This window comes from Pelmatolapia mariae, linkage group LG23 (genome assembly GCF_036321145.2).
Source record: "Pelmatolapia mariae isolate MD_Pm_ZW linkage group LG23, Pm_UMD_F_2, whole genome shotgun sequence".
Taxonomy (NCBI): Eukaryota; Metazoa; Chordata; class Actinopteri; order Cichliformes; family Cichlidae; genus Pelmatolapia; species Pelmatolapia mariae.
The window spans coordinates 27,844,503-27,858,271 of NC_086246.1; the positions used below are offsets into that span (position 1 = coordinate 27,844,503).

The 13,769-nt window shown below is 40.8% G+C and overlaps 1 protein-coding gene across 2 annotated transcripts in view; it reads right to left on the bottom strand.

The window, feature by feature from the left end:
• The window catches only part of LOC134619986 (receptor tyrosine-protein kinase erbB-4-like), a 356,445-nt gene that overhangs the window by 105,544 nt on the left and 237,132 nt on the right, over window positions 1–13,769 (bottom strand). For both annotated transcript variants that reach the window (XM_063465828.1, XM_063465829.1), the window contains exons 4-7: window positions 6,482–6,616; window positions 4,127–4,192; window positions 917–1,035; window positions 70–211 (exon numbers count right to left, since the gene is read on the bottom strand). In XM_063465828.1, coding sequence (XP_063321898.1) covers window positions 70–211; window positions 917–1,035; window positions 4,127–4,192; window positions 6,482–6,616 — 462 coding nt within the window. The remainder of the gene's footprint in view (window positions 1–69; window positions 212–916; window positions 1,036–4,126; window positions 4,193–6,481; window positions 6,617–13,769) is intronic.

Genomic DNA, 13,769 nt, shown 5'->3' on the forward strand with positions numbered 1-13,769 from the left:
CACACACACTAGATCATTTTGCAGCTGCTCGGATGTGCACTGCGCTCGCTGAGAACGTTGCAGACTTACGTGGACATTTCTTGACACAGAAGGCTCCATAGGTGTACTTCGCCCTGGGGTTGTGCTCTAACTGGAAGGATGTCGGGTTGTACACAAAGGGCTGAGGGCACTGGGTCACGCAGGCCCCGCTGTCGTTGAAATTGGTGCAAGCCTGCAGAGGGAATACAACCGCAGTGAGCTAGGTTGAAGGCAAATGGGGAGGGCTGTGATTTTCCTGCATAAGTCACCATGAGCGAAAGAGTATTACAGCAGCATTTCATTTTTACGTGGGATTGCGACATGCGAATCATGTGGCCCTCCTTTGTCTCTTTGAACGCCAAATGGGAGAAAAATTGGAGCCATTGATCCACAGCCATGATGTAAATGGTGAAATGTTTTCCCATAAACCTCTTAAGTGATTTGTCGTCTGTGGCCACAGGCGGAAACAGCAGTAATTGAATTGGATGAGCCTTTCTGTGAATTACAACTACAATATCATCCCTGTCAGCATGTGCGCGCAAGTCATGCACCAGTTTGAGGAAAAAGGTAGAACTTGAGGTGATAAAAGGGATATTAATTATGACACAGAATCCCCAATTTGTCCTTTAAAGAGCGCCGCTGTGGAAGACGTTTACAGCACCATAAAATGACAAACAATTTATCAGCAGGTAAACAAAGTGGATCATTTTCGGGCGGGGAGGATGGCAAACAGATGTTGGACAAAAGATGTGGAATGGGAAGAAGGATGAGTGTAGATAGGATGATTTTCTTTCTTTCTTTTTGGTCACTGTACGTGTGTGTTGAAGGCAGAAATAAAAGAAGTAAAGAGAGTTAAAGAGTGAGGAAGTGTGTGTGTGTGTGTGTGTGTGTGACGTACAAAGCAGTCCGTGTCCTTGGGGCCAGAGCAGCCGCCGGCGCATTCGCGATGGCAGCAGTCGCTGACGTAAGGCCCGAAGCATCGACCGTCACACTGCTCTGCACACACCGTTTTTGTCACTGCACGGGAAGTGGAAAGACTGAATTTTAAAGGTCTGACACACACACACAGACACGCACACACATCTACATACATTCACACTCATAAAGAGAGACAATACCACCACGCTCAACCTTCCTCTCTAGTCACAACTGCTCACAGTCGCATCTAGGCAGGAAGAAATTTGGGGCTTCAGCAACCTAAAGGTCAGTCAAGTTGGTTTGCGACCACAGAGTCACTGCCTAGAAAGCACAGACGTACTTTAAAAACATGAAGCACTGTCTTCTGTCTCAAGAACCTCCTTGGACACCCTTGAAGAGGACTCTTCTCCTCTAACTGCTCCGAAGCTTCAGCTCAGAGACCGAACAGCTGAAAATAGTGTTTGACAGCGTCCAGGAATGAATCTAAGGGGGAGCTTTGCTTGTGGAAACCCAGTTGGTTTTCCCTAGATACATAAAGTTTGGAAAAAATTAACTGAATCTCACAAATTCGCCATATCAGTGTTTATACAATGGGTGCTTTCAGCCAAGCGAGTCAATTGGCCAAAGACGCCGTCCAACTGTTCTGATTCCCAGAAAGCCTGGCTTTACTCGCTGATATGCCAACTTTTGCGGTAACCAGGGAAATATTTACTGCCATTCCAGTTTTTTCTCTGTATTTTATTTCAACTAGTTTAACGGGAGCTGTGTAAGTATCATTAGTAATGTGTGGCTTGTCCCCATTTCATCAGCCAACATTTTTGATAAAGGACAGTCTCCCACACAGTATTGATAAAGAAGGAGATAGACCAGCCAGAGAGTCAGCAGGAGCTTGAAGCCCAGGCATTAAAAACTGCTGTGCTCACTCTGTGCTGAGTTGCGAACATAATGATGCAGTAGTGAAAAAAAACAACAACAAGCCTCTGTAATCTATTAGTCTGTTAGTTTGAGAAAAACAAGCCAGACCCTCTCTAAGTCTTTCCATGAGGGGAACATCCTGTATATGTATATTATATGAACGACAAACATTTCTCTAGTTAAACTCCTTCTTTTGGTATCTTAATTTTTTCCTTTTATTTGTTATGTGCCAAGTATTGCTACACGGTGATGAACAGTTATTTCCTACCTATAATTAATAATACATTTTCTAGATATTGGCTATAAGTTTGGTGTCCAATTTTAATAAAAATGAGAAGAAAAAGAAAAAAATAGGATAGTGCTCATGAAGCTTAAATAGTAAATCTATGCCAAAGCAGATTACTGGAGATTATAGTTTATTTTAAAGCAGATTTTACAGTATCATTAATTTTCTCCTGCCAGTCAGTAAAAACAAGGGGTCACTTGGCCTTAAACTAATAAGTGATTTAACAGAATTTCATTAGCCTACTTCTCAGTGTTTATGTTGAGTTCTGCTGTTGCACTTTACATAAATAGATTGAAAAACCTTTTCAGTTGTAAAATGAATTACTGTTTGTGTGGGGGTACTTTTTTTTCTTTTTCTTATGCTAGGCAAATGAGTCGTAGGTTGGTTAGCATAGCTTACTGGCATAACACTAGACTGTCTATATCTGAAGTGAAAAGAATATCCTGGTTGTTCCTAGCTTAGCCCTGCAAAATCAGAGAGAAATAATGTCTTCAAACAACATTTCATGACTGTAAGATTAAGAACATCGCTAGCCCCAAGCCTTTGCATTGCAGGGTAAGGTTAGCCTAGCTTAGCCAATAAACTGCTAGATTTCACAGTCTAACTTTTCACTAAAATGAACATAACACATTTAAACTTCACAAACTGACCTTTTCACACTTCCACAAATCTAATGATATACTTTATATGTGTTTGAATGAAATGCATTGGATCTAGAACACTATTAGCCAGTCTTAGGGAATAACTAGCTTGGTTTTGTCCAAGTTGCTAAAAATACATATAGGCACATCTAAAACACCATTACCATGATGAAACTTGGATCACTAAAGGGCTCAGTTAACATCTAAAATGTTCAAGTTCATAAGAGTACAACTAGAAAAAGACTTGTTTGGAAGCATTTTCAGGAGAAAGCCTCTTCTTTCTAAAAAAACATAGCAGTAAAGCTTAGCTTTGCAAAGTGGCAAGTGAACAAACTACAAGACATCTGGAACAATGTCCTTTGAACAGACGATAGCAATGTGGAGATGTTTGGTCATGATACACAAAACCAAATATAGCATATCAGCACAAACACCTCATATCAGCTGATTGATGGTGGGGTAATGATTCAGGCTTATTTTGCAGCCATGGGACCTGGGCACCTTAAAGTCATTGAATCCACCATGTACTCCTCTATATACCAAAGTACTCTTGAGTCAAATGTGAGTCCAACTACTTAAATGTACTTCAAACTGGCTCATATAACAGGAGAATAACCCAAAGCAAAGCAGCAAATTTACAACAGAATGGCTGAAAAAGATAAAAACTAAGGTGCTGCAACGGCCTCGTGAACTGAACTGAAGCAACATTGTAAAGAAGAGTGGGCCACAATTCATCCAAAATGATGAGACTGATAAAGTCATACAGAAAAGTATTACTTCAAGTTACTGCAGCTAAAGGTGGTTCTGCGAGCTCCTGAATCACGAGGTGTACCCCACAGTGCCACCTAATGTGAAAACGTTCTTTTTCACATGACTGTCTCTCTCTGTGCATAGCTATTTGACACCACTCTTAACTTCAATACATGTAGCACTGGTCCACAGTGTTACCTTTACAATAAAGGGTGTAGCTCTGGAGTTGTGTTATCAGAGTGAGATTTATAACCTGGCACCGTAGACAAATGGAAAATTGAGCTTTCAATATAAGTAATTATTGTGAAAAAGTTTTCCAGCCCAAAAGAGGATGTTTGTCTAACCAGCAAGTTCAGGGATTGTTGGCCAAGTTGATCTACCCCTTATTTGCAGGGTAAAAGTCTTCTGATTGACATTAAACTACCCAACACCTAATGTGGACTTTAGTTGGCCGTATCTGCAAAGAAGTAAAGCTACACATGCACGTGACATCAGTAAAGGGCAATAGGAAAGAATTTTTAATTTTATACTGGGAAACTAATACATTACATCACATGTGAATCAGCGTTTTGAGGTGGGACTGCGGTAGTGCACTCACAAGTTTGACACTGGTCCTCCTGATGGCCCCAGCAGCGTCCGTTACATGAGCGATGACAGCGTCTGCCTGCAAAAGACACCGTACATCAGAGAACTCTCTGCAAACTTCAGACATAGTTTTGACACAAACACACATTAAAGACACTGCCCCTACACACATCAAACACCTAATCGTTCGCTCGTGCATGCCCTTAAAACTGCTTGACTAATGACAGTGACAGAACTGTCGAATCTCCTCCGCTCATCCAACAATAGATTTCAAGTCACTGGCGACTCATGGCCTGTGAGAAACATGAGCATGAAAGACAGGCTTCTTCTCCCTTCCGTCAAGAGCTAGCAGGCAAAGTGGGACCTGACAGAGCATTCACAGCCTTCATCTGCCCGTGGCCCATCATCAAGACTTAATTGACTATGGGTTAATTACAGAGTAAGTGGAATAGTGAGGCAGATTGTCACCCGGCCCCTTCAACCACTCCCACTGTGGGGTTGTTAATGTTAAATACTAACTACACTTGGCAAAGGGCCTCAATTTGGCAACCTCCACTCCCACAAACTCTCTTGTCATTTTTGGCCCACCTCCTCTGTTCTTTGTTTCTTTTCATCCCCTTCCTCCTACATCAGTGGCATCTCATCAACAAAATAGCAATGTTTCACGCACATTGTACTTGTACAGTGTCTTCACCAACCTTTATTGTCTAGAAACAGGCTTTGCATGATGTCCTGATCCCTGCTCATGCTAGTCAGATTGTATTCTGTTCATTCTGCAAAAGTGTAAAAAAAGGTCATAACGCCTTTTCATTTGCCCCATTGTCTATGTCTTTGCTGCCACTCGGTGCCACAGCTGTCCCCATTGTTCACCCTGACACGTTTTGATACAGAGACCCTGAAGAAACTGCTTTCCATCCCTCAAAATGAGCAAAAGGCTTGCCCATATATGCGCAGAAAAGTTTGAAAGAGTTGTCTTTAGCAGCCAGTTCCTCTGACAGAATGTCCGCCGGATACTGACGCCTGTTATGGCCAAAGCAGAGGGAGCTGAGGGACAGCCGGGACCACAAAGGGGGTGAGGCGGTTGGGTAACAAGGGAAGTGGGCAGCTTCAAACCAGCTGTCAGATTCACTGAGATTTAAAAAGAGCACAGCAGACAGCAGCTCCATGGGCCTTGCTGCAAAGTCGTTAACATACCACTACAATAGAAAGGTTCACACGTTGATCTAACACTATGTGATTTTGCTTCCAAATGACCGCCAGGCAAACAGAATGAATAAAAAGGGATAGGGCGTGATTGCTGCTGGATGTGTGTGTGTGTGTGTGTGTTTCTACAGTATGTTGGAATGTGCCACTTTAACATTTCACTGACGATACTTTAAAGGGCACCTATTACATTCATATCTTGCTCCACATTTTTATTCTTGGACTCTAGTAGAGAAGCTTTGCATGATTCACAGTTAAAATGACCCTTAGGTATCTTATACTGGGCCTTAGTGCAGCTGCCTGTTAGTTCATTTACTGCTTGAAACAGTCCTATTTGATTCCTTTAACTTTTCCTTAAGCCAGCTTTCTTATAATTGGCTGCCCCATGCAAACAGAAGGTTTGAACAGCTGTGGATGTGGTTTCAGTGCCAGAGATTAAGTATATCTGTCATATTAAACCTGTATATGACGTATACACAGTTGTGATCAGAAGGTTACATCCACTCATCATGGGCATGAATGTCATGGTAATTTTGTTCTATTTCCAGGGTGGAATGACTGTGCAGCACACATATTTAATGACTTAATGATTTTGGAATCTGCAGTTGTTTAGAAATGGCGGGAAGAGACCTTCCAAAGCTGTGTAAATCTCCAATTATTCTTCTTAGAGCTTCACTGAATTCATTGGACTTTCCCATTGCTTTGAATAGTGTTTAATCCCATTAGTGCTGTCAAACAAACCTTTTTTATGCTGGCAAAGAGAAACTACCAGTTGTAGTCTATCATGATCACTAATGAGAAGTTTACAGGGCTTGGTATTGTTGAGTTAAAAGACATTATTGAACTTTCAACACCAAACTTTTAAAAGATTTAAGTGAATATATGTATATATTTGAGTCTGTATGTATACTTTTGGCTATGTGGATTAATAGCTTCTTGCCAATTTGTTCCGAAACCTCCATCCTTCATTCATCCATCTTCTTCTACTTATCCACTTCAGGCCTACCGGGGTGCTTTTAACCTATAAAATCCCATTTACCTCTTCTTTAAAACAAGAACTTAAGAGTTCATAGCTTGGGGGCATCACCAGTGACTTAGAGGTCAGAAGGTTAATCTAATCAAAAACTACTGGTTCTACCGGTTTTCACCCTCACTCTGTACTCACATCCATTGTTGCTGTTGTTGGACGGCACCACCAGCAGCTCAGCTTGGGGGTTCTTGATAATGTCACGCCAATGGATGGTGTCTGCATGACACAGGAATTTGTTCTGGTCAACATAAACGCCCCCATTCAGTATCTCTGCACAAGGAGAAACAGAAAGGAGAGAGAAAGAGACAAATGAGCACATAGCCGTGGATATAGAGTACATGTGCACGATGGCAGAAAATCAATACTTCAAGGTTAACTCTTCTCTTTGTCTCAAAGTACCACGCTGCATATGCTGTTCCCTGAAGTGCATCTGAGCATGACGATAAATGCTATTGACAAATGCACACAGATATTCTATGCCAAGTCCAAAGATATTTGTATAGAAAGTACCTCATAAAAATAAGCAAATGGATTTTAAAGAAACTCCTACTATACGCCAGTTTGATTTCCTAATTATGCGCTGAGTATTATTAAGTAATTTCATTTATCTTCAGAGTTAATGAGTTTGAATGTCACAGGCAGACATGATACTTGTTGTGTTAATTAAAACTGGAGCAGAGAAAGCGCATAGCTTCGGAGTTTAGATGCACTTAAATCTTGAAACTTTTTTCTTTTTATTGTTGAATTATTAACTTCAAGACTCCTAAGCGGCCCAAACAATCAAACTGTCTCATAGAAAATAACTGGAACTGGAGCTTTTCGTGACCTACTCCACAGTGAGAGCCAACACACCAAAGACAAAGGCAGGCACTTCAACCAGCATTTGCTTAATAGCAAAAATATGTTTCCTTTCAAGGACCAGTGCCCTTAACAGATGCCTGGGCATGGATAGTGATAATAAATTCTAATCCCTCTCCCTGTTACTAATCCAGGTTTTGGATATAGAGACTGAATGAAATGATGCTGCAGTAATCCCCCCCTCCTGAGCTGTGACCCAAAGCAGAAGGGAAAAAACAGCCCCCATCAGTGTTTCTTTCTCTCTGGGATACCAGCCGACTATATAATTTAACCTAGTTGGGGGATTTAGATACAATCATCTTGCATCTCCGTCTCCTTGAATATGATTCCATGAAAGTACTTGTCAAAATAAATGAAATTTAATAATGAAAAAAGAAGCAACAATGTGCTTCAGATTAGGGCTGGATTAGCTGAAGGTAAAGAAGGGCATTGTCTCTCCAGGCAGATTATTAACGGCGTGCGCTTATGATTCGACTGCTGAGAAGCACACACACACACACAGGAAGCTAATCATTACCATCCGACACCCTGATTAAAGAAGTGGGCCTTGGTGGAGACGGGGACATTTATTCAAAGCTCTCTTAGAGGTGACATGGCGCTCTGTCTGCCTGCTGAATGGCCTACAGCCGCAGCTTCATGTAATCATGTTCCCGTCACAATGGACGATTTATCTGGGCGTGTTTTACATTCATGGATGGCGGCTGGAGAGAAAAAAAAAGGAAGAAGAAGCTTGTTCAAATAGCACATGCACCATCAGCATGCTTTGATAGCGTTCAAAAGTAGCTGTGAAATGAACGGCCATCCGTTACCGAACCCTGATTAATTATTTTTCAGACGGGAGATGTGTCCATATGTGGATTTCGTGTTTTCCCTTAAGTCTCCTTCATGTGATAGAGGGCTTTGTTGTTGAGCCGCTTCACACCTCTAAAGATCCTTGAACAAACAACCCATTAGTTCAGACATACTGTGCACATAGACAAGGTCATCAGGGAGCACATAACAGGTCAAGATTATAGGTTTTACACACACACAGGCTCATCAGACATTTGCTTGTGTCAGGCATCTTTCCACCACGACTGGGTGAGGGCCCTACTTTGCTTGAAAATGACCTCTTTTTACAATTGGCTAGAAGTGAGCATCCCTCGCTGGATTGTTATGTGTCTTGCCTATGAGATAAAAACACTGTAAAGCCTTGAAGTTTCTGAAGGATGTTTTAGTTTATGTCAAACTACAGACTCAGCAGATGTTGCCTCTCATATTTTGCAGCTGCAAGTGAGGATTTATAATGGTGTGCTATGCTAGGGTAACACCTTGAAAATCTTTTGAAGGCTTTTTTGTCCAGTAACTGAAAAAAGACATAATATTGGTTCGGCATTATAAATAAAGGCCGGCACTCTAAAAAGCAGGTTTTGTGCAGTGTGTTTGACAGGCACATAAAGCACTCTTAATGCTGTGTAAATGTTGTGAAGCACAAACAAGCAAGGTTCAGCTAATTTTCCTTTAATTACATTTATTTATAATCTGTTTTCAAGCATGGGGCCATCGTTCAATTGCAAGAAATTGGAAAGGAAAGACTTGACAGAATATATGAATGTATGAATCTCTGGAAACATGCTGCACATTAAGCAATCTCATCTGATCCACAGATGTACCTTCCTACTCAACCCACATCAGACAATGGTTCACTTAATACCCTTTCCACACAATCAGTTCAGGAAACCCATATACACTGCATTGAAAACATTACTTTACATAACAGTGACTGTGCATCTGCAAGCTGCTTTGTAACCCACCTCCTCCCCAGGCCCTCCTCTTTTTCTGACTCAACCATGAACCCTAGTCATGCATCTTCCCTTGGTTTTGCGGTATGCACCTTCAAACTCATTTTGTAAAACACTGCAGAAAGATTCTGTTCACTTTGATCATTTTGATCTTAGATATAGAAATATTTTATTTGATACAGGAAAACTGGTCCGGTCAGTGGTGGTCGTGAAATGAACTGGACATATTAAACAAATGCAATGATAAATCATGGAACAGTTGTTCAGACAAGTCTTGACTAAGATTGTGGACCAAATCCTGGTTCATTTTGCTTTTTATTATCATTAGGGAAATGTGGTTAATAACACATGACCTACATGAAGCATGTCTTTCAGTTTCCCACCACCTGAGCACTTTTAATGACATCACCTCACTCTTATTCTGCAGAATTACTGTGGTAGGTGGTACAGTCTATCCAATACCAATCGGAAAGTCGGCAGATCGATCCCTGGCTAACCCAGTTCATGTGTCAAAGTTCAAGGTGAACCCTTGGTTGCCCCCAATACATCCACTGGAGTGTGAGTGTGCATATGAATGCTAGAGAGTGTGTAATTCTGAGTGTTCAAATGGACTAGAAAGGTGCCATTTAAACATCAATGCATTTACCAAACAGTAGTTTGATCATTCTTGGGCTACAGACTCAAAACTCACATTGATATCAGTGACAAAGGTCTGAAAGGTGGCCTTAATTAACACTTTTTGCCTTGCAGTCTTGATGACACATTATACTTATGACAATTTGTGGGAGTCCAATCCAAAGGGTCAGTGGTCAAAGTTGGATGTAACCACCATTTTACAGTAAAAAAAAAAAGTGAGAAACTTCCAGTCATGACATGCATAACCAATCCAAGCAATTACAACGTATGAATCTGTAAATTGTGCAATAAAATGTCTTATTCTTTAAGAGATACATTGGTTAGTAGCAGATTTCACCCATTGTGATGATAAAGAAAATGTCTGAATGAGTGGGATATTACTATAGGAGACTATGAAAGACACTTTCTTACATGAATTGAGCTCCAGCTAACCAAAGCAGGAAGGATTTGAGATGAAGTAATATTCATATCATGCACAAAGCTCCACATCACTTCTTTAATTTCAGCTCCATAGAAAAATACACTATGATCTACTATGCAGTCTCTAAAATAGGTACAAAAAAGAAAAAATCTCCTGTAATCCCTTTTGATCGTCTATATGTTCAACCAAAAGACTTCAGCTCCTCCGGGTGACACTTCCTAGTCATGCCGTTTTATGCGTGTATACGGCCACTGAGGGTTCTAATGCCATATGGTCAGGTCATGTTTGGTTCAAGACGGCTTCTGGTGGAGCATTTTGCTACAGCTCTCTTGGCAGTGAAATAAAGTGACTCACTGTGATGGAGAAAAAAAGAATCACATAGCAAAAGTCGAAGTGTCATGTTGAATCAGAGATTAGATTTGATATAGAACTGTGCTGGGGAATATGAGGTGATCACTGGAGAAATTCCATCAAATGCAAAACTGAAAAATGGAATAAATGGCTTAATTTAATGACACCACCTTTATTGAATTCATTTACTTTCTTTCTTCCCCATCACTCAGTCCCATAAACCCCACATTTCTGACTCCCTCTAATGCTCCATCATAAAGGATGGTGCTTCATATTTAGCGCAGTCAAGCTCTAAAAGTGTTGCTGAACAATATAACAGTGCGGGCATTCAAGGAATAAAATGAGGGTTTGTTTCAAAGTGATAAACAGTGACTTAAATATCCACACTGTAAGCCTTATTTAACCCTGGAGAACCCATGGGGTCAGAGCCGACCCCATTGGTTTTCTAGGGAAACCATGGGGTCAAATTTGACCCCATGGGTTCTCCAGGGTTAAACCACCTGCTTGGGTTAAGGGTTATGGTCAGAAGAGACTTTAGGGCGGTTAAGAAAAATGAAGAAAATGAAGAATGGCTCCAAAACTCAGTCTTGTAGACTTGTCAAAATGCCTAATTTTACTTCAGGGGTTAAGGTTATGCATTATTTACAGCTTGACTGCTTTGAGCGACAGGGACCGAGTATTTGGTTTGATTAAACTTAACATTCAATATCAGTGCAAATTACAGATGTTCCCTTCCTATCCAACCTTGTAAGCCAGTGTGAGATAGTTAATGACTCTGCAGTTCTCTCTTCCTGTCCATATCTGACCAAATCACTATGAAAACCACTTTCTCACATGATTTGAGCTCCAGCTGACCAAAGCAGGAAGGACAGCTCCTGCTCTGAAGGCTCAAGCTGTTTTTGGCCTTTTTAGTGTTTCGAAACTGGATATGACAAGAGAAGGTCAGGACTGATGGTGAATCAGCACATTCGTTGGCCAATAACTTGTCGATTATAGGTTGTTAACCAATGAGCATAACATCCATTAATTTTCTTCCGCTTATTCAATTTAGGGTCTTTTTGAAACACTGTTAGGATTTAAAATGATTAAATAAAGCTGTTTTTATGATTTTTATATACACATCGCGATGTGTTCATTATCGAGTTGGAACTCTGTGTTTTTGAGGGTCGAAAACGTCATTCAGCGCTATGACTGAACTGAAATATTGAGAATTGGTGTAGAGCACAGAGGGTCTTTTGATACATGTTTACACATACGTATAAAATGTAATTCTATTACAAAATGAGTGTCTGAGACCATGAGCTCAGCAGAAGAAATTTTCCCATACTTCTTCAGAGGTTTTGATGTCTCTGGACCGCTAACCACGTGAAGTTTACTCATTTACCATTTTGGTCGTGTGATGTTGTACAGTAAATTGAAAAATCTGGCAGCCACCAGTTGCTAGAAATGTCATGTCTATTCCCCAATGTGCTGGGAAAATGTAATTGCTTGTAATTAATTATTATTAAAAGTGGGTTAAAATCAAGTTTTACTGTGTTACTACCAATAGCATCAAGAAACCGCTCACTGACTATTCAGGGAATATAATTTTTCCCCCCTCATGACACGCTCAGTATGGTAGACAGCTCTCGAGTACTATGCACATGATGTAACTCAAGAAACCTCTATTGGATCGTTTTGCAACCACAGGTATCAACCACTGGTGGCCATTAAAAAAACATGCACGCTTAAGGCACTTCTATGTTAGCTTCACTTTTTAGACCTGGAAGCTACACCCACGTTTTATGCTGTCTACAGATGAAATCCAGCTTAGAAAAACAGGATAGGGACAGCCAAAATGCCACTGAGTTACATAATACCGGCTATGTCAATCTTTTATATACATTTCAACTTTCAAATGAACACACATGTATAAATTTTGGACTGAAGTTTAGAATTGAAGTTTCTAAATTTTGAATGTGCTGAATGCTATAATGCGATGGGAGGTTGGAGACCATGGCATGACCAAAATTATTGTGAAAGTGTGCAATTAAGTTTTGATCTTGCTGCCTTTGAAATAGCTGTGCCACAGACTGTTGACTGAAAGTGTTTGCCCAAAGGTTGAGGTACCATGTGTCCACTTCAGCTGCTTACAATGGGTTGCTGAATGTGAAAAAAAAAATCAATAAAATCACCAGGCAACTACTGATTTTTTGTAGTATTTATTTTGTATTTATGACCTTTCTAATGATAATGTAAATAAGCTGTTTCTTTTTTCTTCCTGTAGAGTTTATACGATAGGTTATCATGACAGTCCACTGGGTTTATTGAAGTCAAATATATCAATAGATATATATCCATTCAGTTATCACTGAGAACTTTCTGGAGCACAAACAAAACTGCACAACGAATACAAGTGTGGGAGCTGTCATTAAACTTGATAAATTAACCAATTAAAGGGCAAAAACACAGGTCTGAAATTAATAGCTGAACACTTGAGGAAACCTCATAATGCTGGGGAAGCGGATGTGGAAGTAACCTTTTCACATCCCAGCTTCTATATTTATATTCAACATTTTGTTTGCTTTCTACGCGCTTCTCTGGGGTGGGGGAGGGAGGGGTGCGGGGGTCAGCACTGACTTTAATTTTCAGATCACTGACATTAAGAAGCAATGAGTCACTGACATTAGTGAGGGAAGGAAAATAAAGTTGGAGTGCCCTGACAATGTTTCTGTGACTCTTGAACGGTTATGCAAAGTTAGAAACTAAAATAAGGAACAAGTGTTTTTGAAAAACTCGAGGTAAGAGCAGCATTTTAAGATTTCACTGAGATATTTATTTGCATTGTGTATCCAACACTTACATAGTAGAGAACAGGCCAATAAGTGTTCAGATTGTTAGGGATGTAAAAATGATCCCTGCGCCAAGCTGCTTTTCGCAAGCCAATTAAGTTCATTTTACTGTCGTTCAGCAGAGCGAAGAGCCCCTATTTTGAAGTAGTTCCTAGGCAATGATGGCCCCAGCACCAATCAGTGGCCATAGCTCTATAGGGAGCCTGCTGATGAGCTTTCATCAGTGCTGCTAGCCACTTGTCCCACATCTCTTTCTCTCCCTAATTATGCTGATGAATAAGTCCGTAATAGTGATCTGTCCTCGACTGATGAGTCCATGCATTTGCCGTTATTGTCTTGTCTCGAGGGCGGGTGTGTCACGTATCACACAACTCAAGCTGAGTGCATTCGGGCCATCCACACTGCCCTTTTGTATTACGATCATCTTTCTGTACTTGTCACCCTCCACCCTGCACCCACCCCCTTCAGACCCACCCATCCTCTCCAGCATTAAAAGCACTTCCTCACTCTGGTGATGGGCTGACTTGCTGAGCATGGGGAACAGA